The following is a 26,831-nucleotide window of genomic DNA, read 5'->3' on the forward strand; positions in this document are numbered from 1 at the left end:
TGTATACAGAAATCAGTTTTAAAAAAACAAAACAAAACATTGGCACACATTACTATTCCTTCCATTAGGATGTGTATTGTCACATATAGCTAAAAAAACAGTAAAAAGGTTACAGTTCTATTTTATAGGATTTTCGTTGTCCTTGATTCTACCTATTCTACTTCTTCTCAGGCTCACCCTTGTCACCCTCTTCTAACCATAAGCCCTCCACCCCCCCCCCCCCCCCCCCCGTCATCTTTTTTGAGGAACTGACTCTTCACAATGGTCCAAAGAACCAGCTTATCAGCCTAATCACCTTTATGGCAGGACATTGTGATAGTTGTCCCCTTAAGGCTGGGGTCAATAAATATAGGAATTGGAGTTATCCTAAATTTCCACAAATGGGTCACAAAACTGTATCTGGTGCATGTTCCAGGTGCCAGGCACAGAAAAAAGGCAACATCACCCAAACAAGAAGATGGGCCAATTTCATTTCCAAAACTGTATCTGGTGCATTTTCCATGTGCCAGGCACAGAGAAGAGGCAACTTCACCCAAATAAGAAGGTGGGCCAATTTCACTTCCAAAACTGTATCTGGTGCATTTTCCATGTGCCAGGCACAGAGAAGAGGCAACTTCACCCAAACAAGAAGGTGGGTCAATTTCATTTCCTACTAAGGCTTTACTGTTGTCTGCGATTCAATGAAAACATCTCTCCCTCATCTCAAGAATGGTCAAGTCAAGCTCAGCTATCGCTGTCACTGGCTTATCTGACGAATGAGCTCTTCATGATGGTCCGAAGATGTGGCCATGTATGGGGGTCATCTTTAAAGGTGGGATTGGCTTTGTGATCTGATACATTTTCCATGTACCAGGCACAGAGAAGAGGCAACGTCATACAAACAAGGTGGGCCAATTTCATTTCCTTCTAAGACTTTACTGTTGTCTGCGAATCAATGAAAATATCTCTCCCTCATCTCAAGAATGGTCAAGCCAAGCTCAGCTATTGTCACTGGCCTATCTGATGAATAGGCTCTTCACGATGGTCTGAAGACGTGGCCATGTATGGGGGTCATCTTTAAAGGTGGGATTGGCATTGTGATCTGATGCATTTTCCATGTGCCAGGCACAGAGAAGAGGAAACTTCATACAAACAAGAAGGTGGGCCAATTTAATTTCCTACTAAGGCCTTACTGTTGTCTGCGAATCAATGAAAATATATCTCCCTCATCTCAAAAATGGTCAAGCCAAGCTCAGCTATCGTTGTCACTGGCCTATCTGATGAATGGGCTCTTCACGATTTCCGAAGACATGGCCATGTATGGGGGTCATCTTAAAAGGTGGGATTGGCTTTGTGATCTGATGCATTTTCCATGTGCCAGGCACAAAGAAGAGGCAACTTCACCCAAACAAGAAGGTGGGCCAATTTCATTTCCTACTAAGGCTTTACTGTTGTCTGCAAATCAATGAAAATATATATCCCTCATCTCAAGAATGGTCAAGCCAAGCTGAGCTATCGTTGTCACTGGCCTATCTGATGAATGGGCTCTTCACGATGGTCCGAAGACGTGGCCATGTATGGGGGTCATCTTTAAAAGTGGTAGTGGCATTGTGATAGGTGTGACCGAAGGGCTATGGTCAATAAATATGGAGATTTGAGGCCGCCTAAATTTCTACAAATGGAATATTAAAATGTACCTGATGCATTTCCATTGTGTCAGGCACACAGAAAAGGCAACTCCACCCAAACAAGAAAGTGGGCAGATTTTCTACTAAGGATTTACTGTTGTCTTTGACGTCAATTAAAATATCTCTCCCTTATCTTGAGAATGGTCAAGCCAGACTGAGCTACCATTGTCACCAGCCTATCTGCATTCTGCATGCTTGCGCTCCTCTAGTGGCAAAGCTTGGCCTTTCATAGTTATACCAGGACAAAGGGGGTAGGTGTTCTTTCCAGTAGGATGACAGGCCATTAAACCACAAACAAATGTCTGTGGCTGCTCTCCAAACAGCTAAAACTTTTCAGGTGGGCCTGCCTTCAGCCTTGTCTCTGTGACGTTTTTCGTGCCTGCCAAGGTCCGATTTCTGCGCAAAGCATTTTCCACATTGGGAACACGTATAAGGCTTCTCTCCCGTGTGAACTCTTTGGTGCTTTTCCAGAAGTCTCCTTTGGGTAAAACGTTTGTCGCACTCAGAACACGAATAGAGGTTCTCTCCAGTGTGGAGTCTTTGATGGTCTGCCAGAGTTGTTTTGTATGTGAAACACTTCCCACACTCTGTGCAAGAAAAGGGACCTTCGCCCGTGTGGCTTCTAAAGTGATCCACCAGACACGCCTTTACGGCAAAACACCGTCCACATTCTGAACAGGAGTACGGCTTCTGGCCCAGGTGTGTCTTCCGATGCTTGACCAGGTAGGATTTCAACGTGAAGGACCTGCCACATTCCGAACATGTAAATGGCTCCTCGCTGGTGTGCCTTTTCTGATGCTCGTCTAGGTAGGACTTCTTTGCAAAACATTTCCCACATTCGGAACAGGAGAACGCCTTCTCCAACGTGTGTGTTCGTTGATGTCGAACTAGGTTGGACTTCAGCTTAAAAGGCTTCCCGCACTGGGAGCAAGAGAATGGGGCTTCATCTCGATGGAACCATTTGTGCCTAGAGAGACATGATTTCCATCTGAAACGTTTACCACACTCGGGACATGGATAAATCTTTTCATCGGTCTTGTTCCTGTCGTTGTCAGTGGAGCACGCGTATGGCTTTGTGTTTATGTGAACCTGCCTATGCGCATTGAGACGGGACATGTACGCAAATGACTTTCCACATTCAGAACATGAATATGGTTTCAACCCTACGCAAGTTCTTTTAATAAGATCGGCTTTTTCTAGGAAATTCTCATTTTCAGAACATGGGAGGGTTTCGGTTTTTTTCGCAGAAGTGGAATGATTAAGAGGATGGGATTGAGGAAGATTCCCTTTATGTGTAGAAGGATCGGATGATAGATCTTCATTGGGAGATAGACAGAGATCTGAGATGATGGGGTTTTCTTTTCGGGAATCCTCTGGGAGATCATCGTCCTCTGCTTTAGATTCTGAAGGGTCAACTGGACATTTCTCATGGCTATTCCTAATGTATCGCCCATCTGGAGATAAAAAAAAAAAAAATTATGCAAAAGAAAAAGTTTAGGATTTTTCGAAATAAAATTCCTAAAACATAAATACTGCCAGAGAAATGCTTTAACCACTTCAAGTCCGGACACTTTTATCCCCTTCCTGTCCAGGCCAATTTTCAGATTTCAGCGCCATCACACTTTGAATGACAATTGCGCAGTCATGAGACACTGTATGAATTTTTTAGCATTTTTTTGATTCAGATAAAATTTTATTTTGGTTGTATTTATTCACCACAGGGATTTTTATTTTTTTTGCTATATAAATGAAAAAGTCCATAAATTTTGAAAAAGTGTTTTTCTTATAAAATGTTGCAAATAAATAATCTTTCTTCATAAATCTTGGTCAAAAATGTATTAATCTATCTTATTAGTAAAAAAAAAAAATAACCCAAATTAGTTTATAACCAAAAATTATAATTTTTCAAAAATTGTTTTTACATTTTTATTTTTTTTTTATATTATTATTTATAGGTTTTTTTTTTTTAACATACCGTCACCCTAGTAGTACAGTATCACCAAAGTGACACTGTACTATTTGTGAGGGGAGATGAAGAATTTTTTTTTTTACACTGATTGCTTTTGCACCTATAAAAGCTGTAAAAGCAATCATTTCTCCTTCTCTCTGGCTGCATTCTTGCAGCCATTGAGAAATACCTTTATGAACGGCAACCCGCCTCTGCACTGCTCCCATCTGGCAGTTTATATACATGGGCCTGACGGGAAGTGGGTAAAGCCTTTTATCCAATTTGTATTTGAATGTTTTTATGAAATAAAGAAACAGCATACAGAGTAACAAAACCCACAATTGTGAGTGTCAAGATTTCAAATAATAAGTCCATGCAAGAATAAATGATACAATCATAAAATAAAAGGATGGAGAAACGGACTGAGCAATTAGGTATGAGACTGAGCAATCCCTCCGGCACAAATTAGAGACCAAGATAAATCACAACAGGAAACAAAAGTCCGGCACAGAATGCACAATGAGAATTAAGTGACCCCAAAATGATTCAGTCCTTAATCAGATCCCAGTATATATTACAAAACGGTGAAATGTTGGAATCAAAACCACAGAAAACAATAGTGATGAAGTAAGGGAGAAGGAGAATAAAGAAAGAGTAGAGTAAAGGAGGATCAACCAGAAGTTTTTTAAAAAACGGAAAAGTATCGAATCCATGGTTCCCAAATACTGTTGAATTATGAGGCATTCTTAGTAAGAATACAGGTGAGCTTATCATTAATCATGATCTAATTGAGTTTATTTTTTACATAGTTACATAGTTAGTCTGGCTGAAAAAAGACAAAAGTCCATCCAGCTCAACCATAAAAAAAAAAAAAAAATTATAATCCTACACCCACAGTTGATCCAGAGGAAGGCAAAAAAACCAGCAAAGCATGATCCTTTCTGTGTTTGGAGATTAAATTTCTTTTCCCCCAGACGTAAAGAGCGCCCCCTTGTCCTCTGTGATGACCTCAGGGTGAATAACTCTACACCGAGTTCACTATATGAACCACTGATGTATTTATACATGGAGATCATATCCCCCCTTATGTATTATACATGGAGATCATATTCCCCCCCTTATGTATTATACATGGAGATCATACCCCCCTTATGTATTATACATGGAGATCATACCCCCCTTATGTATTATACATGGAGATCATATCCCCTCTTATGTATTATACATGGAGATCATATCCCCCTTATGTATTATACATGGTGATCATATCCCCCCTTATGTATTATACATGGAGATCATATCCCCCCTTATGTATTATACATGGTGATCATATCCCTCCTTATGTATTATACATGGAGATCATATCCCCCCTTATGTATAATACATGGTGATCATATCCCCCCTTATGTATTATACATAGAGATCATATCCCCCCCTTATGTATTATACATGGATATCATATCCCCCCCCCTTATGTATTATACATGGAGATCATATCCCCCCTTATGTATTATACATGGAGATCATATCCCCCCTTATGTATTATACATGGAGATCATATCCCCCCATATGTATTATACATGGAGATCATATCCCCCCATATGTATTATACATTGAGATCATATCCCCCCTTATGTATTATACATGGAGATCATATCCCTCTTATGTATTATACATGAAGATCATATCCCCCCTTATGTATTATACATGGAGATCATATCCCCCTTATGTATTATACATGGAGATCATATCCCCCTTATGTATTATACATGGAGATCATATCCCCCCATATGTATTATACATGGAGATCATGTCCCCCCATATGTATTATACATGGAGATCATATTCCCGCTTATGTATTATACATGGAGATCATATCCCCCCTTATGTATTATACATGGAGATCATATCCCCCCTTATGTATTATACATGGAGATCATATCCCCCCATATGTATTATACATGGAGATCATATCCCCCCATATGTATTATACATGGAGATCATATTCCCGCTTATGTATTATACATGGTAATCATATCCCCCCTTATGTATTATACATGGAGATCATATCCCCCCATATGTATTATACATGGAGATCATATTCCCGCTTATGTATTATACATGGAGATCATATCCCCCCTTATGTATTATACATGGAGATCATATCCCCCCTTATGTATTATACATGGAGATCATATCCCCCCATATGTATTATACATGGAGATCATATCCCCCCATATGTATTATACATGGAGATCATATTCCCGCTTATGTATTATACATGGTAATCATATCCCCCCCTATGTATTATACATGGAGATCATATCCCCCCTTATGTATTATACATGGAGATCATATCCCCCCTTATGTATTATACATGGAGATCATATCCCCCCCTTATGTATTATACATGGAGATCATATCCCCCCTTATGTATTTATACATGGAGATCATATTCCCGCTTATGTATTATACATGGAGATCATATCCCCCCATATCTATTATACATGGAGATCATATCCCCCCTTATGTATTATACATGGAGATCATATTACCGCTTATGTATTATACATGGAGATCATATCCCCCCTTATGTATTATACATGGAGATCATATCCCCCTTATGTATTATACATGGAGATTATATCCCCCCCTTTTGTATTATACATGGAGATCATATCCCCCCTTATGTATTATAGATGGAGATCATATTTCCCCTTATGTATTATACATGGAGATCATATCCCCCCATATCTATTATACATGGAGATCATATCCCCCCTTATGTATTATACATGGAGATCATATCCCCCTTATGTATTATACATGGTAATCATATCCCCCCCTTATGTATTATACATGGATATCATATCCCCCCCCATATGTATTCTACATGGAGATCATATCCCCCTTATGTATTATACATGGAGATCTTATTCCCCCTTATGTATTAAACATGGAGATCATATCCCCCCTTATGTATTATACATGGAGATCATACCCCCCCTTATGTATTATACATGGTGATCATATCCCCCCCTTATGTATTATACATGGAGATCATATCCCCCTTATGTATTATACATGGTGATCATATCCCCCCTTATGTATTATACATGTTGATCATATCCCCCCTTATGTATTATACATGGAGATCATATCCCCCCTTATGTATTATACATGGAGATCATATCCCCCTTATGTATTATACATGGAGATCATATCCCCCCTTATGTATTATACATGGAGATCATATCCCCCCTTATGTATTATACATGGAGATCATACCCCCCTTATGTATTATACATGTTGATCATATCCCCCCTTATGTATTATACATGATGATCATATCCCCCCTTATATATTATACATGGTGATCATATCCCCCTTATGTATTATACATGGAGATCATATCCCCCCTTATGTATTATACATGGTGATCATATCCCCCCCTTATGTATTATACATAGAGATCATATCCCCCCTTATGTGTTATACATGGTGATCATATCCCCCTTATGTATTATACATGGAGATCATATCCCCCCATATGTATTCTACATGGAGATCATATCCCCCTTATGTATTATACATGGAGATCATATCCCCCCTTATGTATTATACATGGAGATCATATCCCCCCATATGTATTATACATGGAGATCATATACCCCCATATGTATTATACATGGAGATCATATTCCCCCTTATGTATTATACATGGAGATTATATCCCCCCCTTTTGTATTATACATGGAGATCATATCCCCCCTTATGTATTATAGATGGAGATCATATTCCCCCTTATGTATTATACATGGTGATCATATCCCCCACTTATGTATTATACATGGAGATCATATCCCCCTTATGTATTATACATGGTAATCATATCCCCCCTTATGTATTATACATGGATATCATATCCCCCCCATATGTATTCTACATGGAGATCATATCCCCCTTATGTATTATACATGGAGATCATATTCCCGCTTATGTATTATACATGGAGATCATATCCCCCTTATGTATTATACATGGAGATCATATCCCCCCTTATGTATTAAACATGGAGATCATATCCCCCCTTATGTATTATACATGGAGATCATATCCCCCCTTATGTATTATACATGCTGATCATATCCCCCCTTATGTATTATACATGGAGATCATATCCCCCTTATGTATTATACATGGTGATCATATCCCCCCTTATGTATTATACATGATGATCATATCCCCCCTTATATATTATACATGGTGATCATATCCCCCTTATGTATTATACATGGAGATCATATCCCCCCTTATGTATTATACATGGAGATCATATCCCCCTTATGTATTATACATGGTGATCATATCCCCCCCTTATGTATTATACATAGAGATCATATCCCCCCTTATGTGTTATACATGGTGATCATATCCCCCTTATGTATTATACATGGAGATCATATCCCCCCCATATGTATTCTACATGGAGATCATATCCCCCTTATGTATTATACATGGAGATCATATCCCCCCATATGTATTATACATGGAGATCATATACCCCCATATGTATTATACATGGAGATCATATTCCCGCTTATGTATTATACATGGAGATCATATCCCCCCTTATGTATTATACATGGTGATCATATCCCCCCTTATGTATTATACATGTTGATCATATCCCCCCTTATGTATTATACATGTTGATCATATCCCCCCCTTATGTATTATACATGATGATCATATCCCCCCTTATATATTATACATGGTGATCATATCCCCCTTATGTATTATACATGGAGATCATATCCCCCCTTATGTATTATACATGGAGCTCATATCCCCCCTTATGTATTATACATGGTGATCATATCCCCCCCTTATGTATTATACATAGAGATCATATCCCCCCTTATGTGTTATACATGGTGATCATATCCCCCCTTATGTATTATACATGGAGATCATATCCCCCCTTATGTATTATACATGGAGATCATATCCCCCCATATGTATTATAGATGGAGATCATATACCCCCATATGTATTATACATGGAGATTATATCCCCCCTTTTGTATTATACATGGAGATCATATCCCCCCTTATGTATTATAGATGGAGATCATATTCCCCCTTATGTATTATACATGGTGATCATATCCCCCACTTATGTATTATACATGGAGATCATATCCCCCTTATGTATTATACATGGTAATCATATCCCCCCCCTTATGTATTATACATGGATATCATATCCCCCCCATATGTATTCTACATGGAGATCATATCCCCCTTATGTATTATACATGGAGATCATATTCCCGCTTATGTATTATACATGGAGATCATATCCCCCTTATGTATTATACATGGAGATCATATCCCCCCTTATGTATTAAACATGGAGATCATATCCCCCCTTATGTATTATACATGGAGATCATATCCCCCCTTATGTATTATACATGGTGATCATATCCCCCCTTATGTATTATACATGGAGATCATATCCCCCTTATGTATTATACATGGTGATCATATCCCCCCTTATGTATTATACATGTTGATCATATCCCCCCTTATGTATTATACATGTTGATCATATCCCCCCTTATGTATTATACATGTTGATCATATCCCCCCTTATGTATTATACATGATGATCATATCCCCCCTTATATATTATACATGGTGATCATATCCCCCTTATGTATTATACATGGTGATCATATCCCCCCCTTATGTATTATACATAGAGATCATATCCCCCCTTATGTGTTATACATGGTGATCATATCCCCCTTATGTATTATACATGGAGATCATATCCCCCCCATATGTATTCTACATGGAGATCATATCCCCCTTATGTATTATACATGGAGATCATATCCCCCCTTATGTATTATATATGGAGATCATATCCCCCCATATGTATTATACATGGAGATCATATACCCCCATATGTATTATACATGGAGATCATATTCCCGCTTATGTATTATACATGGTGATCATATCCCCCCTTATGTATTATACATGTTGATCATATCCCCCCTTATGTATTATACATGTTGATCATATCCCCCCCTTATGTATTATACATGATGATCATATCCCCCCTTATATATTATACATGGTGATCATATCCCCCTTATGTATTATACATGGAGATCATATCCCCCCTTATGTATTATACATGGAGCTCATATCCCCCTTATGTATTATACATGGTGATCATATCCCCCCCTTATGTATTATACATGGTGATCATATCCCCCCCTTATGTATTATACATAGAGATCATATCCCCCCTTATGTGTTATACATGGTGATCATATCCCCCCTTATGTATTATACATGGAGATCACATCCCCCTTATGTATTATACATAGAGATCATATCCCCCCTTATGTGTTATACATGGTGATCATATCCCCCTTATGTATTATACATGGAGATCATATCCCCCCTTATGTATTAAACATGGAGATCACATCCCCCTTATGTATTATACATGGTGATCATATCCCCCTTATGTATTATACATGGAGATCATATCCCCCCTTATGTATTATACATGGAGATCATATCCCCCTTATGTATTATACATGGTGATCATATCCCCCCCTTATGTATTATACATAGAGATCATATCCCCCTTATGTATTATACATGGAGATCATATCCCCCTTATGTATTATACATGGAGATCATATCCCCCCCATATGTATTCTACATGGAGATCATATCCCCCTTATGTATTATACATGGTGATCATATCCCCCCCTTATGTATTATACATAGAGATCATATCCCCCCTTATGTGTTATACATGGTGATCATATCCCCCTTATGTATTATACATGGAGATCATATCCCCCCCATATGTATTCTACATGGAGATCATATCCCCCTTATGTATTATACATGGAGATCATATCCCCCCTTATGTATTATATATGGAGATCATATCCCCCCATATGTATTATACATGGAGATCATATACCCCCATATGTATTATACATGGAGATCATATTCCCGCTTATGTATTATACATGGTGATCATATCCCCCCTTATGTATTATACATGTTGATCATATCCCCCCTTATGTATTATACATGTTGATCATATCCCCCCCTTATGTATTATACATGATGATCATATCCCCCCTTATATATTATACATGGTGATCATATCCCCCTTATGTATTATACATGGAGATCATATCCCCCCTTATGTATTATACATGGAGCTCATATCCCCCTTATGTATTATACATGGTGATCATATCCCCCCCTTATGTATTATACATGGTGATCATATCCCCCCCTTATGTATTATACATAGAGATCATATCCCCCCTTATGTGTTATACATGGTGATCATATCCCCCCTTATGTATTATACATGGAGATCACATCCCCCTTATGTATTATACATAGAGATCATATCCCCCCTTATGTGTTATACATGGTGATCATATCCCCCTTATGTATTATACATGGAGATCATATCCCCCCTTATGTATTAAACATGGAGATCACATCCCCCTTATGTATTATACATGGTGATCATATCCCCCTTATGTATTATACATGGAGATCATATCCCCCCTTATGTATTATACATGGAGATCATATCCCCCTTATGTATTATACATGGTGATCATATCCCCCCCTTATGTATTATACATAGAGATCATATCCCCCTTATGTATTATACATGGAGATCATATCCCCCTTATGTATTATACACGGAGATCATATCCCCCTTATGTATTATACACGGAGATCATATCCCCCTTATGTATTATACACGGAGATTATATCCCCCTTATGTATTATAAATGGAGATAAAGATAAAGTTGATCCAGGGAATATCCGATTGCCTCTCGGGGGATCAGGAAGGAACTTTTTTCCCTGCAGGAGCAAATTGGATCGTGCTTTGCGGGGTTTTTTTTGCCTTCCTCTGGATCAACTGTGGGTGTAGGATGATAACTTTTTTTTTTAAATGGTTGAACTGGATGGACTTTTGTCTTTTTTCAGCCAGACTATCTATGTAACTATCATGAATGTAGTTTGCCAGAAACGTATTAAAGCGCAAAGCCAAAACCTTAGTGAGGATCTTTTGTTTGCCATTGATCAGAGAAATAGGATGGTAATTAGGAACAGCAGTGGTATCTTTGTTAGGTTTGGGAATGACATATATGTTCTATTCTCATCAAATGGTACCACACCCCTATCCTGCAGATGATTAAAGTAATGAGCCATATGTGGAATCAAAAGATCAGAGAAGGTTTTATAATAATTATAAGGAAGACTATCAGGTCCCGGTGATTCTGGATCTCCTCACAAGTAATAGGTTGGTCCATCAGGTCTCTATGGGCCTCCTGGAGAGATGGAAGAGTCAAAGATGTCAGGAAATGGTTAACGGTTGGGGAGGCATTGTCTCGAGGTTGACAATAAAGGGCAGTATAAAGAGAATGGAATTCTATCAGAATTTTACCAGGGTCCTTGGATATAGTACCAGTCTAATTTTAGGAAGAGCTATATGGGAGTTTCTAGGAGACAATTTACGTGCCAACAGGGAGCCTGGCCTATCCCGCCACGTGAAAAATGTATGATTAGCACAACGTAACTGTTTATCTGCTGTAGTAGTGAGGCATAAGTTAAGTTCCAAGCGAGCCTGATCAAGTTTAGCTAATAAGTCAGGGTCGGGTGTCTGTTTATGTTGGGCAGCAAGATCAGTATAAGCTTTGGATTTAGCCAAAATTAATCCATCACGAGCCTTTTTAAGTCGGGAGAATAGTTGAATAAGAAAGCCCCTAACCGAGGCCTTAAGGGCCGCCCAATTGATAGCAGGATTCGTGTCCTCTGCCTTATTACTTTCAAAATAGAATTTCAGATGAGCTGAAATATCAAGACAATAGGATACATTGCTCAAGAGAGATTCATTAAGACACCAAAGAGGGTTAGCCGTCTTGTTCGTCAAGGTAGAAAGCATTAAGAGGACTGGATCGTGATCAGACCAAGATCCAGAAACAATCTTAGTAACTAATTTAGGTAGTAGTCTCATGAGAATAAATATATGATCAATGCGGAAATAACAATTATGAGCTTTGGAGAAATGAGAATAGTCTTGGGAAGTTGGGTTAGCTTCTCTCCAGCCGTCGACTAAATCATAGTGAAATAATAGCTGGGCAAACTTGCGGCTCTGTCTGGAAGGGGATCTAAGCATGGCGGCACGGGATCTATCCAACATCTGGTCCAATGCTAAGTTAGAATCTCCAGCCAATATAACATCGTCCTCAAACTCCGGGGCCAAAGAACTGAGTAGGAAGTGAAAACCCCCCCACCTGATTAGCATTTGGAGCATAATAAACCAAGAAGGTGACCAAGTTTCTCCTAAATGCCCTTTCACCAAAAGATAGCGTCTCTCCCGATCCTTAATTACTTTCATTTCAGTAAAAGATAAACACCAGGACAGACATAGCGCAACTCCCCTCTTCCTCTCTGAAGCATTAGCAAAGTAGAATACAGGATAGTCTTTATGCATGTATCGTGGAGTAAAAAGAAGGGAGGAAATGCATCACCTGGAGGGCCACAACGTCAGCTACTAAGGAGCAATAATGATGGAAGGCTTTAATACATTTAGAAGGAGAACCAAATCCCTGGACATTATGAGAAAGCAATCAAATTACACCTTTATCAGACCGTTGGGAGGACATGAATAGTCACAAAAGACCGATAAGTAGACAGGCTCGCCCACCTCCACAGCACAGTAGAAACCATGAGTATTCAATGGAGAACATGGCCGACCCTCAGAAAAAAGGAGAGGAAAGAAGGGAGAAAACATAGAAAAAGAAGAGAAGCAAGACACTTGGGGTACCCATAACTCAGTGTCAAAGGGAACCTTGCAATGTACATTATAGCAACAGAAAAATCATTACCAAGTAGTCCAGGGCTATAGCCCTGAAAAGGAAGGGGTCTACCCAAAGATCAACCTCTGGGGAGAATCCTCCAATCTGAAAGGGCACATAGACACCTCCTAGCACAAAAAAGAACACAATATAAAACATCAATTCAAACCAGTAGCTCACAAGAACATAGAGTGATAGATATATAAAAACCTCAATGAAATAGTCATAAATGTACAATTTGCGTGGCAAAACATAGAGTTGTAGGGAAAAAAAACGGGGGAACCAAGGGGGGAAAGAAAGGAAAGAAAAAAGAAGAAAAAAAAAGGGGGGGGGGGGAACCAAGGGGGGAGGGGGGAAGGAAAGGGGAAAGGTAGGAAAGAAAAAAGAAGAAATTAAAAGGGGCGGAGGAGGGGAGGAGGGGGAAATGAGCTAACAGTGGTAGCTAATGTTCCAATAGGAAACCATGGAGAAGCTACCTCACAGAAAGCCCAAAACACTGCAATGAAGAGTTCTCAAGTAGTTTTATGGTATGACTTCATCTTCTTCGATGTTGAGGCAGACCAAAGTGGCAACAGTGGCGGAGGCGGGCATGGGATCTCAGTTGGGTGTGGGATGAAGGACTATGGGAGATTAAACCCAGTTGGAGCAGGATCTTTTCGTCTTCGTGAAATGTGGAGAAAGCATAGGGTTTTCCATTGTAGGTAATTTGAAGCTGAAATGGATAAGCCCACCGACAGCGAATGTCCCACTGTACCAGGGAGGATAGTCATGGTTTGAAAGATCTTCTTTTCAGGATGGTAGTTGGAGAAAAGATTTGAATTTTGTATCCAGCAAGTTTCATGTCTGTATTTTCTCTAGCATACTTCATGACCGCTTCCTTGACCCGGAAAAAGTGTGGCTTGATAATAACGTCTCTAGGAGGCCCCTCCGGTCTGGGCGGAATCAGTGCCCTGTGGATGCAGTCAATCTGCATGTGGAGATCATTTATCTCTGGCACTGCAGATCGCATAAGAGACGGAGTAAGGCCAGCAAGATCTTTGACCAGCCCCCGGATACGGAAATTGTACAGTGGGGCACGGTTTTCCAGATTGTCTATTTTAGAGTAAGCTTCCAGTTGGTTTTGTAGCTCAGTAATCATATTGTAGCTCAGAAATCATATGGGAATTTTGGGACACATTATGGCATGTTGCGTCTACTTTAGATTCAATACTATCCAAATGTTGGACTAATTCCTGGAAGTCCTACTTTAAATCCACCGCTAATTTAGTAGTAGCCTTATCCAATTCCCGTTGTAACAGATCAGCAAAACGGGCGATAAGGACTGCGTCCCCTGAATACTGCGGTGGGACAGGTGGAAGTGCTGGGGATCCCGCAGGGCTGTCCAGATCAGGGTCCACACCACTACTTTGAGGAATATGTCAGCCATCTCCTTATCCAGAACAGAGGAGGTGTGGGAGTCATGGCCTAGGGAACAGGCCGAAGCCTGTGATGGAGAAGCAGCAGGACTATTGGAAGGATTAAGGGATTGTAGAAGATCACTCACCCCCTTAGTAGAAGCCACAGTGCCCAGAACACAGTCCCCACTGCAGGAACTGCCAGCCTTGGTCCTCTGGGGCAGTGGGTTAGCCTTTAGGGATGAACTGTAGGTTATGGGACCGAAGACGACCGCAAATTGCCTCCCCTGCCCGCCACGGGATCTGGTTCTGCGAGCCGCTTCGGCTCCTTCTAGCTGCACGACCAAGCATGGGAAAGAGCCCTGTAATGCCCGGTACTGACCTGAACTTATGCAGAGCTCGGGCGAGGTCTGGTGCCTGCTGTAGAGCGCTGGATGTGCCGGGAGGGTGCGGAGCAGATCACCGGGACATCTGCTCCATCCACTCGTGCATGCGCACCTCCCCTTTTATACAATTTGGATAGGATAAGCGGGTTATACTCCCTGTCAATTTGTTCTCCATCTGTTTCCCATTGGGGAAATTTCCGTTCACTTCCTTTCATATAGTCAAAACAGGAAATAAGAAATTTTGTGCCATCAGCCTGGTTCCCATCTTGGAGATTATGTGAGGTGGGATAGCCAGAAGCTTATGGCCCCTGACCCCCCCACTGGGCACAACTGTCTCCCCATTACGGTCTACTGACAGAGGAGGTCAGAGAAGAAGAGATTGTTGTGACCTAACAAGGAGAATCTGGGACTCTTCTCTGGATTTATTGATTCCGTCTCACCTTGGCCAATCTCTGGAGGAACTTCCTCCTCCTTGCGCAACTCATCCTCTCCCACATATGGTTCTTCTGCTTCCTCCTTCACTTCAACTTTGACAACAATCAGGCCGTCACCCTAGATAACACACAAAACAATTTTACTAAATTAATATTTCATTTTGAGTGATTTAAGAAACAAAATTAGAACATAAGTAATTGACCCAGCTTGGTGTTTCGTAAATTATCAGCCACCTACCTTATCGTTTTGAGGGATCTCCTGATGTTCCTGTGTGGAGTCCCGGGAATATAGAGGACGGGGACATCTCTCTGGGATATTTCTGTTACTGGATCCATCTGTAGGCAATACACACATTGACTGAAAAAAATGTTTCTATGTTTTTATATGGCCAAAACTATGTGGACCCTTCTCGAAATTATTAGATGTTTCCACTGAAGGGTACGGTTAATGCTAAAACATACAAAGACATTTTAGACAATTGCAACCTCGTGGTAACAGTTTGCAGACTTACCTTTTTTTCCCCAGCATGACTGTGACCCTTTGTACAAAGTCAGCTCCATGAAGTCATGGCCAGGAAGAGAGTGAAACATTTCGAGGAGAGGATCAGTCTCTAGATGAGGATGTGTTGCACTCTTTCTAAGGCTAAATAAACTTTCTATATTTTTGGCACGCTGTCTTCTCTTCTTGGAATTGTATTCTGATGGAGTGTGGATGGGATCTGAAGACCTGTACTCAACAAGCCTGCAGCAGTTGAATCTTGGAGTGGTGGTAGTAATATCTACTACTGTCCATAATGTTAGGATTTTGATACTTAACCCCTTCACGCCTAAGGGTAAAACAAATCTAAATACCTAAGCACAATTTTGCAACGTGGACATGTGTAAAACCGTACATATCATCACAACTACTTTGTACATCCAGGTGAATTATACCGTGTTTTTTTCAGGACAAACTGTGCTTTCATTTGGTGGTAAATGGTAATGGATATCTCCTGATTTTTTTTTATTATCAAAGGAAAACTGTCCCAAAACAGTTAAAATTTTTTATTTTTTTATATTTAGGTGTGTGTTTCTTGTTACTACCATAACCTCCCACCAAAGAACAACCCAAAATAAATTCTCCAGCTCTTGATGATCGCAGCGATACCATATATGTGTATGTTATTTGTTGTTTGTACCCGTAGTACAGCCCAGAAACAATAGTGTGCATTTTGTTTTTGTCTTTTTTTTTTTTACCTAAAACACACTGACACTGATACCAAATTGTTTTTTAAATCCTGACCTTTTGACCTTGACCTTTGATCCTGACCTTGACCCAAACACTAACCCTGGCACTGAACTAGATCAAATCTTGATCTAGGTATTTTCTCCCCCTCTGTGTGAGGTCCCAATCATGTGATCACTGATTGGCCAATCAGTGATCACATGAATAGTAGTAAGCAAGATGTCTCTTCCTGACATTATTGCTTACTACGTGTGAAATCTGTGAATGATCACAGAGATCACATGGTACAGGGATATTCACAACAGCCTTGTACCATGTGACAAGCTGTGACCAATCACAGCTCTCACAGTATTTCTCAATGGCTGCAGGAATGCAGCCAGAGAGAAGGAGAAATGATTGCTTTTACAGCCTTTATGGGTGTAAAAGTAATCAGTGTAAAAAAAAAAAATCTTCATCACTCCCACAAGTAGTACAGTGACACCATGGTGACACTGTACTGCTAGAGTAACAGTATGTAAAAAAAAAACAAAATACCCATGAATAATATTATAAAAAAAAAATAAAAATGTAAAACATTTTTTGAAAAATTATAATTTTTGGTTACAAACTAATTTTTTTTTTTTTCTGTTTACTAAAAAGAAAGATGAATACATTTTGGCTAAGATTTATAAAGAAAGATTATTTATTTGCAAAATGTTATAAGAAAAATATTTTTTTTTTCAAAATGTTTGGACTTTTTCATTTATATAGCAAATAAATAAAAATCCCAGTGGTGAATAAATACCACCAAAATAAAGTTTTATCTGTCTCAAAAAAATGCTAAAAAATTCAGTGTTGCATAACCGCGAAATTGTCAAAGTGTGAAAGCGTTAAAAGCTAAAAAATCGGTCTGGGCAGGAAGGGGGTGAAAGTGTCCGGACTTGAAGTGGTTAAAAGACCCCATTTTTTGATCTTAGAAAAATATTTTGCCTGCTAAGACAACTTTTGCTTGCTTCCTGACAAGAAGAAAACGGCTGATTGGAGAGAAACAACATTTTTACCAACCTGCCGTTCCACCCAAAGATCTCAGAGAACGCTATACCTGGGAGTGGTGAGATATTGTGGCCGAGTACCAAAACTTTTATTCATTCATAATCATTACTAGAACTGTACTAATATTTGATGGTGCTGTCGTGCTGGTATCGTGCACAGTGATTATATATATATATATATATATATATATATATATATATATATATATATACATATATATATATATACTGCTAAATTATTACGTAATTGCATTGATCTGATTGAACCCTTGAGATTGGATGGTGTATAGGGAGATTGGTTGCTAAATGACCGGGGTTGTTGTTGTTTGTTGGTTGTTTTGATCGTGGAATAGAGTTTTTATTTTTTTCCTCTAAATTGGTCTACTGTACATGCATTTTTTCTTAGGACATATTTGAAGTGTTTCAGTGTGTGTTATATCAGGAATATTTTCCTATTTCTCTTCAGCCGCAGGAATTGGAAATTATATACTGAATACTAACAATTGATATTTGCTAATCACTGAAAGATCAAGGTTTTGTTACTTTACTCTGTTATAATATATATTTTCTGAATTACCTAACTGAAATTCATTGTGGGTCAGGGGCGGACTGACCATTTGGAAACTTGGGCACTGCCCGAGGGCCCGGGATCAGTAGGGGGCCCCATGAGATGCCCCTGGTACCTTTTCCATAGGCTTTTTTGAGTTTGGGCAAGGACACAGGGGCCCCATGATCCCCTATTGCCCGGGGGCTCCATGAGTTGTCAGTCCGCCCCTGTTGTGGGTTATTCTTTGATTTATTTATTTCAGGCACTTATATAGCATCGTCAATTTATGCAGCGCTTTACATATATATTGTACATTCACATCAGTCCCCGGCCACGAGGAGCGTACAATCTAAGGTCCCTAACTCACATTCATACATACACATACAGTTGTGCTCAAAAGTTTACATACCCTGGCAGAAATTGTGAAATTTTGGCATTGATATTGAAAATTTGACTGATCATGCCACAAAATGCTCTTTTATTGAAGGATGATGATCATATGAAGCCATTTATTATCAAATAGTTGTTTGGCTCCTTTTTAAATCATAATGATAACAGAAATCACCCAAATGGCCCGGATCAGAAGTTTCCCTCCCCTGGAATGTTCGGTCTTGGTACAGACACACAAGGTGACACACAAATGCCAATTAGAGGTTAATGTCCCACATCTGTGTCTTTTTAAATTGCAATTACTGTCAGTGTATAAATAGTAAATGAGTTTGTTAGCTCTTACATGGAAGCACTGACTAGGCTAGATACTGAGCCATGGGGATTAGAAAAGAACTGTCAAAAGTCCTGCGTAACAAGGTAATGGAACTTTATAAAGATGGAAAAGGACATAAAAAGATGTCCAAAGCCTTGAATATGCCAATCAGTACTGTTAAATCACCTATTAAGAAGTGGAAAGTTCGGGGATCTCTTGATACCAAGCCAAGGTCAGGTAGACCAAGAAAGATTGCAGCCACAATTGACAGAAGAATTGTCTGGGATACATAGGTGACCTCAAGAAAAATACAGACTGCTCTGGAAATAGTGTGGTTGTTTTGAAGGAGCACAATATGATGACACTTGAACAAAAATTAGCTGCATGGTCGAGGTGCCAAAAAGAAGCCTTTACTGCATCAATGACACAAGAAGGCCCGGTTAGGCATGTCAAGGTGTTGTCAGGCATATTGTAACCGGGCGTTTTTGTGGCATTGGTGCAGTAAAAGCTTCTTTCTGGCACCTCGACCAAACATCTAATTTTTGTTCAAGTATCACCATATTGTACTCCTTAAAAACAACCACATCATCTTTTTCCACCGCAGCCTGTTTTTCTTTTGAGGTTACCTATGGGTTTTTCTTTGAATCCCAGACAATTCTTCTGTCAATTGTGGCTGCAATCTTTCTTGGTCTACCTGACCTTGGCTTGGTATCAAGACATCCCCGAACTTTCCACTTCTTAATAGGTGATTTAACAGTACTGATTGGCATATTCAAGGCTTTGGACATCTTTTTATGTCTTTTTCCATCTTTATAAAGTTCCGTTACCTTGTTACGCAGGACTTTTGACAGCAGTTCTTTTCTGATCCCCATGGCTCAGTATCTAGCCGAGTCAGTGCTTTCATGTAAGATCTAACAAACTCATTGACTATTTATACACTGACACTAACTGCAGTTTAAAAAGCCACAGATGTGGGACATTAACCTCTAATTGGCATTGTAACTCGTGTGTGTCACCTTGTGTCTCTGTACCAAGGCCAAACATTCCAGGGGAGGGAAACTTTTGATCCGGGCCATTTGGGTGATTTCTGTTATCATTATGATTTAAAAAGGAGCCAAGCAACTATTTGATAATAAATGGCTTCATATGATCATCATCCTTCAATAAAAGAGCATTTTTTGGCATGATCAGTCATATTTTCAATATCAATGCCAAAATTTCACAATTTCTGCCAGGGGATGTAAACTTTTGAGCACAACTGTACTAGGGCCAATTTAGACAGCCACCAATTAACCTACCGGCATGTCTTTGGAGTGTGGGAGGAAACTGGAGTACCTGGAGGAAACCCACGCAGGCACAGGGAGAACTTGCAAACTCCAGGCAGGTGGTGGCGTGGTTGGGATTTGAACCGACGACCCTAGTACTGCCAGGAGGAAGTGCTAATCACTTAGCCACTGGGCTGCCCATTCTTTGATTGTGTGTAGGAAATACTCTAGTATATTAGTTTGCATTACAAAATATATAAATATTTCTTGTATATAAACAAATTATTTATTTATTAATCAAATTGGCGATATTTGTATATTTGGCAAAGAAATCACATTGGTAAAAGATATATATATATCAAAAGATATAATTTTTATATAGCATATGTAAGTAATCCTACTGCAAATCCGTGCTTATTTCCACTACACGATTCGTAAAATATTAAATTATAAAGTTGTATAAAAATTATATAAACAATTATATTAAAAAGTCCACACAGTGATTTGTTCTCCACATGTGCTCCTTCCCCAGTGTGTGCGCTCAGCTGATTTCTATGACCAAACCGTTAAGTGAGGTCAAAAACAGCTTGTGTCCCTTTAAATGGACTTGTAGATGATTGGAGATATATATCCCTGTCCCAGACAGATGGATGGATGAGTGGAGTATTTCCCTTTTTCCAGCAGGGGAATGTCAGGTAATCAAAGAATATAATATAGTGCCTTATCTCCTTTTTAAAAAAGTATTTCTTAGGCTTAAATATAATGCACTCACATTTTAAAAATCATAAAACCGCTTTGTATTGCAATAATATTTTGTCCTCTCTGTGTTTTCCATGCTCCTTATACTCGCCGTGTATTTTCCTTTAAGCGTTGTGACATCAGAGCCCCTCCCCTACATGTTACGCCACCGGGTCACGTGGCTTCATCAGGGGGAAATGAGGAGATAAGGCACTATATTATATTCTTTGATTACATGACATTCACACACACACATGGAGAGATAAATCTATAAGGAGAGGAGAGACCCCCTAAAGGAGAGTGGGATAAGTCCATCCATCCATCCGAATCCAGGAAACTAGGTCTCTGGAAAACAGCAAGACTCTTCTTTTAATAATTTTTCACATCACATACACCAGTACGTTTAATTAAGTACACAACTTTTAGTTAAAAAAAAATTTTTTTTTATTTATTCACCTTAGAAAATTATAAAATACACCATAGTAGCTCACAAGAATCACGTTTTTATATTTCACACTGGTAAAAGAACTCAAGAACAATTACAGTGTGGTGATATTTTTATTCAGGTGTCTATATTATTTAACTGCTTGGCAACCGCGTTATAGCCAAATGACAGCTACAGCACAGTTGTCCAGTCCTGGGAGAGCGTCATATGACGTCCTCCCAGAACATGCCGTCCCACAAGCCCCTGGGGGTGCACACCCGCCGATCTCTGTGATCGCTGATCACGTGATGTGGTAAAAGGCCAATCACAGCGGCCTTTTACCACGTGATGAGCTATGTCCAATGACACAGCAGATCACTGGGTAAATGCAGTTGCTGGTTATCGGCTACACTCTCCTCACACTGTCACAGCATGAGGAAAGTGCTGCCGATAACCGGCAGTTGTCAGAGGTCAGATCAGCACCGATCGTGAGTGCCCTGATGATCAGTGCCCCGCAGTGTCACCCACCTGTCCCGCCCATCCGTGCCACCCACCTGTGCCCATCAGTGCCACCCACCTGTGCCCATCAATGCCCAGCAGTGCCACCCATCAGTGCTCAGCAGTGCCGGCAGTCAGTGCTGACAGTCATTGCCGCTTATCAGTGCCCATCATTGTTGCATATCAGTGCAGCATCATCAGTGCCAGCTCATCACTGCCGCCTATCAGTGCTACCTATCAGTGCCACCTCCTCAGTGCCGCCTATCAGTGCAGCCTCATCAACACACATCAGTGAAGGAGAAAAATTACCTGTTTGCAAAATTTTATAACAGAAACAAAGAAAAACTTTTTTTTCAAATTTTTTGCTGTTTTTGTTTATAGCACAAAAAATAAAACCCCCAGCGGCGAGTACATACCACCAAAAGAAAGCTCTATTTATATGAAAAAAATGATAAAAATTTCATATGGGTACAGCGTTGCATGACCGCGCAGTTGTCATTCAAATTGCGACAGCGCTGAAAGCTGAAAATTGGCCTGGGCAGGATGGGGGTATAAGTGCCCGGTAGGGAAGGGGTTAATATTGTTAATTTAGTCATTTGCCGGAACAGCTGGAAGCACTGCGTCTTAATTATATACGGGAGTCAGACACAGCCCAATTTATTTATAATTAATTATCACAAAAGCACCACAATAAAGACATGGCTTGAGAAGGTTGGGGTGGAGGATCTGGAGTGTCCTGTACAGAGCCTGGACCTCAACCCTACTGAACACCTTTGGGTCGAATTGCAATGCCGATTGTGAGCTGGGTCTCCTCATCCAACATCAGTACCTGACCTCAATAATTCTTTTTTTGGCTGAATAGGCACAAATTCCTACAGGACAACTCCAACATTTTTGAAAAACCTCTCAGAAGCGAAGAGAATTTTTTTTTTTTACCCCCAAGGTAAACCAAGTCTATCTTAATGCCCATGGTTTTGAAATGGGATGTCCAAGAGGCTCTGTGGAGTGTGATAGTATATCAGAGAAGAGGTTTTAAACCTTAGTGAGAAGAGGGCCATCTAAATGCTTTCAAAATCTTCCATGGCCCAACAAGAGAAGGAAAAAAAGTTCATACAACATAAAAGTATAGGAATGCAAAACATTTTGAAATGGTGGAAGGCTCTAGATGGGTTTGGATGTCATTGTGGAGGCGGTTAGGGCAGCCTTTCTCAACCAGGATGCCCAGGCACCCTGGGGTGCCTTGAGGTTTCTTCAGGGGTGCCTTGGCAAAATGTAAAAAAATTGCCCAAAACTTGCATAGAAGCCAGCGGGTGGAACAAGCCGACCATTTAGTTACACAAAGCCATTTTCAGGATTTCATTGTGCGACACTACGACCTTCTAGCCGCCGGCGTCCTGACAACCAATGACATCATCAGTGGATAAGGAGGATGTCAGCTTCCTGCACAGCATCCTAGTTTGGCCCTCCCCTGCCCCTCTCCATCAGGACTGGGGTCACATTAGCTCAGTGATGGAGAAAAACTTTGGGAGAAACACTGGAATACTAGTCATACTAGTTTTAGAATGGGGTGCCTTGGGACTGTCCAGAATTTTAGAATGGGGTGCCTCGGGACTGTCCAGAATTTTAGAATGGGGTGCATCGGGACTGTCCAGAATTTTAGAATGGGGTTCCTCAGGACTATCCATAATTTTAGAAAGGGGTGCCTCAGGACTGTCCATAATTTTAGAATGGGGTGCCTCGGGACTGTCCAGAATTTTAGAATGGGGTACCTCGGGACTGTCCAGAATTTTAAAGGGTGCCTTGACTGAGAAAAGGTTGAGAAACACTGGGTTAGGGGATTCTGTGGCTGACTTGGTGGCCCTGTAGGGGACAAGCTTTTTGAAAGAAGCTAGGGGGATTTGTGGGAGGTCGGTGGGACACTGTTGGAGGTCAAAGGAACTATGAAGGGCTGAGGTTCTGCAGCAGGCTGGGGGGCACTGTGGAAATTTGGGGAGACTGGTTGAGGCTAGGGGCCTGGGGGCACTGTGGAAATTTGGGGAGACCGCTTGAGACTGAGGTCCTGGGGGGCACTGGAAATTTGGAAAGACCGGTTGAGGCTGAGGGCCTGGGGGGCACTGTGGAAATTTGGAGGAGAATGGTTGAGGCTGAGGGCCTGGGGGACACTGCAAATCTAGGGAGACCGGTTGAGGCTGGGGGCACTGTGGAAATTTGGGGAGACCGGTTGAGGCTGAGGGCACTGTGGAAATTTCAGGGAGAACGGTTGAGGCTAGGGGCCTCTGTGGAAATTTCGGGAGACCGGTTGAGGCTTAGGGCATGGGGGGCACTGTGCAAATTTTGGGGAGAACGGTTGAGGCTGGAGGCATTGTAGAAATTTGGGAAGACCGGTTGAGGCTTGGGGCACTGTGGAAATTTGGGGAGACCGGTTGAGGCTGGGGGCACTGTGGAAATTTGGGGAGTCCGGTTGAGGCTGAGGGCCTGGGGGCACTGTGGGTGGCTAAGGGGAAACTTTGGAACCGGAGGTTAAGGGATCTGCATCAGCTCTAATGAGCCGGGCCCTCTGTTTCCTCCTTGTACCAAAACGTATTGTAACTATAACGTCTACCTCCATTTTGTAAAGCGCTGAGCAAACTGTTGGCGAAATATAAATCCTGTATAATATAATAATCTGACTGGAGGCCCAGGAGAAGGGTGGCCATGGCCTGAGGGTATAAAACCAATGTGTCAGAGAATGCGATTATCTAGGTGGATCCTCAATACTCTTCCTTACATCACAAGAAATGGAAGCCTCCTCTTACCCGGAGATGTGAGGGCCGGTTGGTTCGCCATCATGATGACGTCCTTGACCAGAGGCTTGTGTTCTCCTAATCATGTCCAGGGGGTGTAAGAATCTTCTAACGGTGTCACCCTCAGATGATCTGAACACACAGGAGACACGTTGAGCATCATCATTCACTCGAAGACCCATTCCCATCCTGTACGACAGGCGAAATGCGTCAAATCTTTTTCGGTGAGGCCCGTTCCCGCTTACACTCTGTTTTCGGGTATGTCATATTTTTTTTTTGTTTTTTATTTCCAAGTCTTGCCTACTGTAGTTTTACTTAATGTTCCTAATAAGAGAATTTTGGCGCGTTCATAAACGCCAATCCGAACCCGCGTGTTCAAGTCTTAAAGCCCCCATTTAAAACAAGCAATCCTATAAGCAAAGAGTTATCATTAACTTCACTGGGTAGCCTGCTTCCAGCTACAAAAGGCTGCGGAAACAGATGTGAATTCTGGGATTTTGAAGGAGGTCTAGTTATCTTTGGGCTACAAGAAAATGGCGGCAGCCATCCTAGCTTTGAAGATAAAAATTCGCTACGTGGAGCGGCAACGCATATACAGCTAAGCTCCTGCCGAGTGTAAGAAATAACATTCCCCATCCAACATTGAACGCAAAATATCTTCGCCTATAAAATAATACGAGGAAAAAGCTAAACAAATATTTGCACTACGGGAATATGGCTGCTCGAACCGAACGGCTCCGTGCGGGGAGTGTCGCCCTCTAGTGTCTGCCCTCCTGGGCTGAGCTGAGCGCCTCTGGTTTCTTGAAGAAAGGAGGGCGTGGCTGTCACTATAGCAACAAGGAAGCGCTTTTGCCGCAGTGGAACGCACACAGCAGAGCCAGAGGGCGGAAGTGAGGGAGTGTTTCCGGATGTGAGGGGAATAGTGATGATAAAGAGGAGACAGACCGCTGCTCAGTGAGGTCCACACTGTACTATGTGCTAGACCTTCCTTGTTATCATTCCCAATACCTTTACACTATCTCATAAATACCGTATAATGGTAATAAAAGTACTGTTTTTGTTAGGATTTTTTGCACCCCCTCCCAAAAAAAATCAGTGATGTGCCATATAATAGAATAGCACCCCTCCCCCCTCACCCTAAGCAGGGTATTTATGCTGTTTTTTTTCCAGGTGCTCAGATGACGGTCATATGTCCTTCCACATGGCCAGATCAAGGCTGACATCACGGATGAATACCCGACATTAGCGCTGCTTGGCGGTTTCCGTGTCAGCAGTTCGGGGTGGAGCCACTTGCGGAGGAGTGTTAGTAGATTTATTGTTTATATTAATATTCCTTTGCCTTGATCTATGTTCTCCTTCCTTCATCCTCCTTCTCATGTCCTCCTTTTTATTCTCAGATTTTCTGTTTTCCTTTTGTATTTCTTTCTCAGTCTTACTACTTCCATTTTTTTTGTCTTCATCTTCTTTCATCCCTTTTCTTCCTTCATCTTACTTCTTCTTCTTTCTCCCTTCATCTTCTATCATCTTTCCTTTTCCTTAATACTCCGTCTTCATCTTCCTCCTTCTGTCTTCCTCATCCAACTTCTTCCTTCTGTCATTCTTCATCCTACGTCTTCCGTCTTCTTCATCCAACTTCTTCCTTCTGTCATTCTCCATCCTTCATCCAACATCTTCCGTCTTCTTCATCCAACTTCTTCCTTCTGTCAATCTTCATCCTTCATCCAACGTCTTCTGTCTTCTTCATCCAACTTCTTCCTTCTGTCATTCTTCATCCTTCATCCAACGTCTTCCGTCTTCTTCATCCAACGTCTTCCCTCTGTCATTCTTCATCCAACGTCTTCCTTCTTCCTA

At 40.8% G+C, this 26,831-nt stretch overlaps 2 protein-coding genes across 2 annotated transcripts in view; one reads left to right on the plus strand and one right to left on the minus strand.

The window, feature by feature from the left end:
* Positions 1-230: 230 nt before the first annotated feature.
* On the minus strand, positions 231-25,467 carry LOC149466234 (uncharacterized). Its single transcript, XM_089672678.1, has 4 exons — positions 24,993-25,467; positions 16,005-16,102; positions 15,773-15,884; positions 231-3,121 (listed from the first exon to the last, which is right to left on the minus strand). Exons 1-4 carry the CDS (start codon positions 25,024-25,026, stop codon positions 2,001-2,003), a joined length of 1,365 nt encoding a protein of 454 aa, XP_089528804.1. The 5' UTR covers positions 25,027-25,467; the 3' UTR covers positions 231-2,000.
* A 427-nt stretch (positions 25,468-25,894) lies between these two features.
* LOC149466235 (uncharacterized) overlaps positions 25,895-26,831 on the plus strand; it is a 71,370-nt gene continuing 70,433 nt past the window's right edge. The window contains exons 1-2 of the mRNA XM_089672717.1: positions 25,895-26,019; positions 26,151-26,282. The gene's annotated coding sequence lies outside the window, so the exon portion shown is untranslated. The remainder of the gene's footprint in view (positions 26,020-26,150; positions 26,283-26,831) is intronic.

The sequence above is a fragment of the Staurois parvus genome, unplaced genomic scaffold, assembly GCF_062004578.1.
Source record: "Staurois parvus isolate SC_StPar_1 unplaced genomic scaffold, SC_StPar_1.0 ptg000132l, whole genome shotgun sequence".
Taxonomy (NCBI): domain Eukaryota; kingdom Metazoa; phylum Chordata; class Amphibia; order Anura; family Ranidae; genus Staurois; species Staurois parvus.

Bases quoted from the DNA above. Each gene is read 5' to 3' on its own strand.
- LOC149466234 (XM_089672678.1), bottom strand. From the start codon at position 25,026: ATGATGGCGAACCAACCGGCCCTCACATCTCCGG. The intron at 16,103-24,992 runs GTAAGAGGAGGC...TATTGCCTACAG, and splicing joins ACCGGCCCTCACATCTCCGG to ATGGATCCAGTAACAGAAAT. The intron at 3,122-15,772 runs GTGAGACGGAAT...TTTTATCTCCAG, and splicing joins TCCTCCAGAGATTGGCCAAG to ATGGGCGATACATTAGGAAT.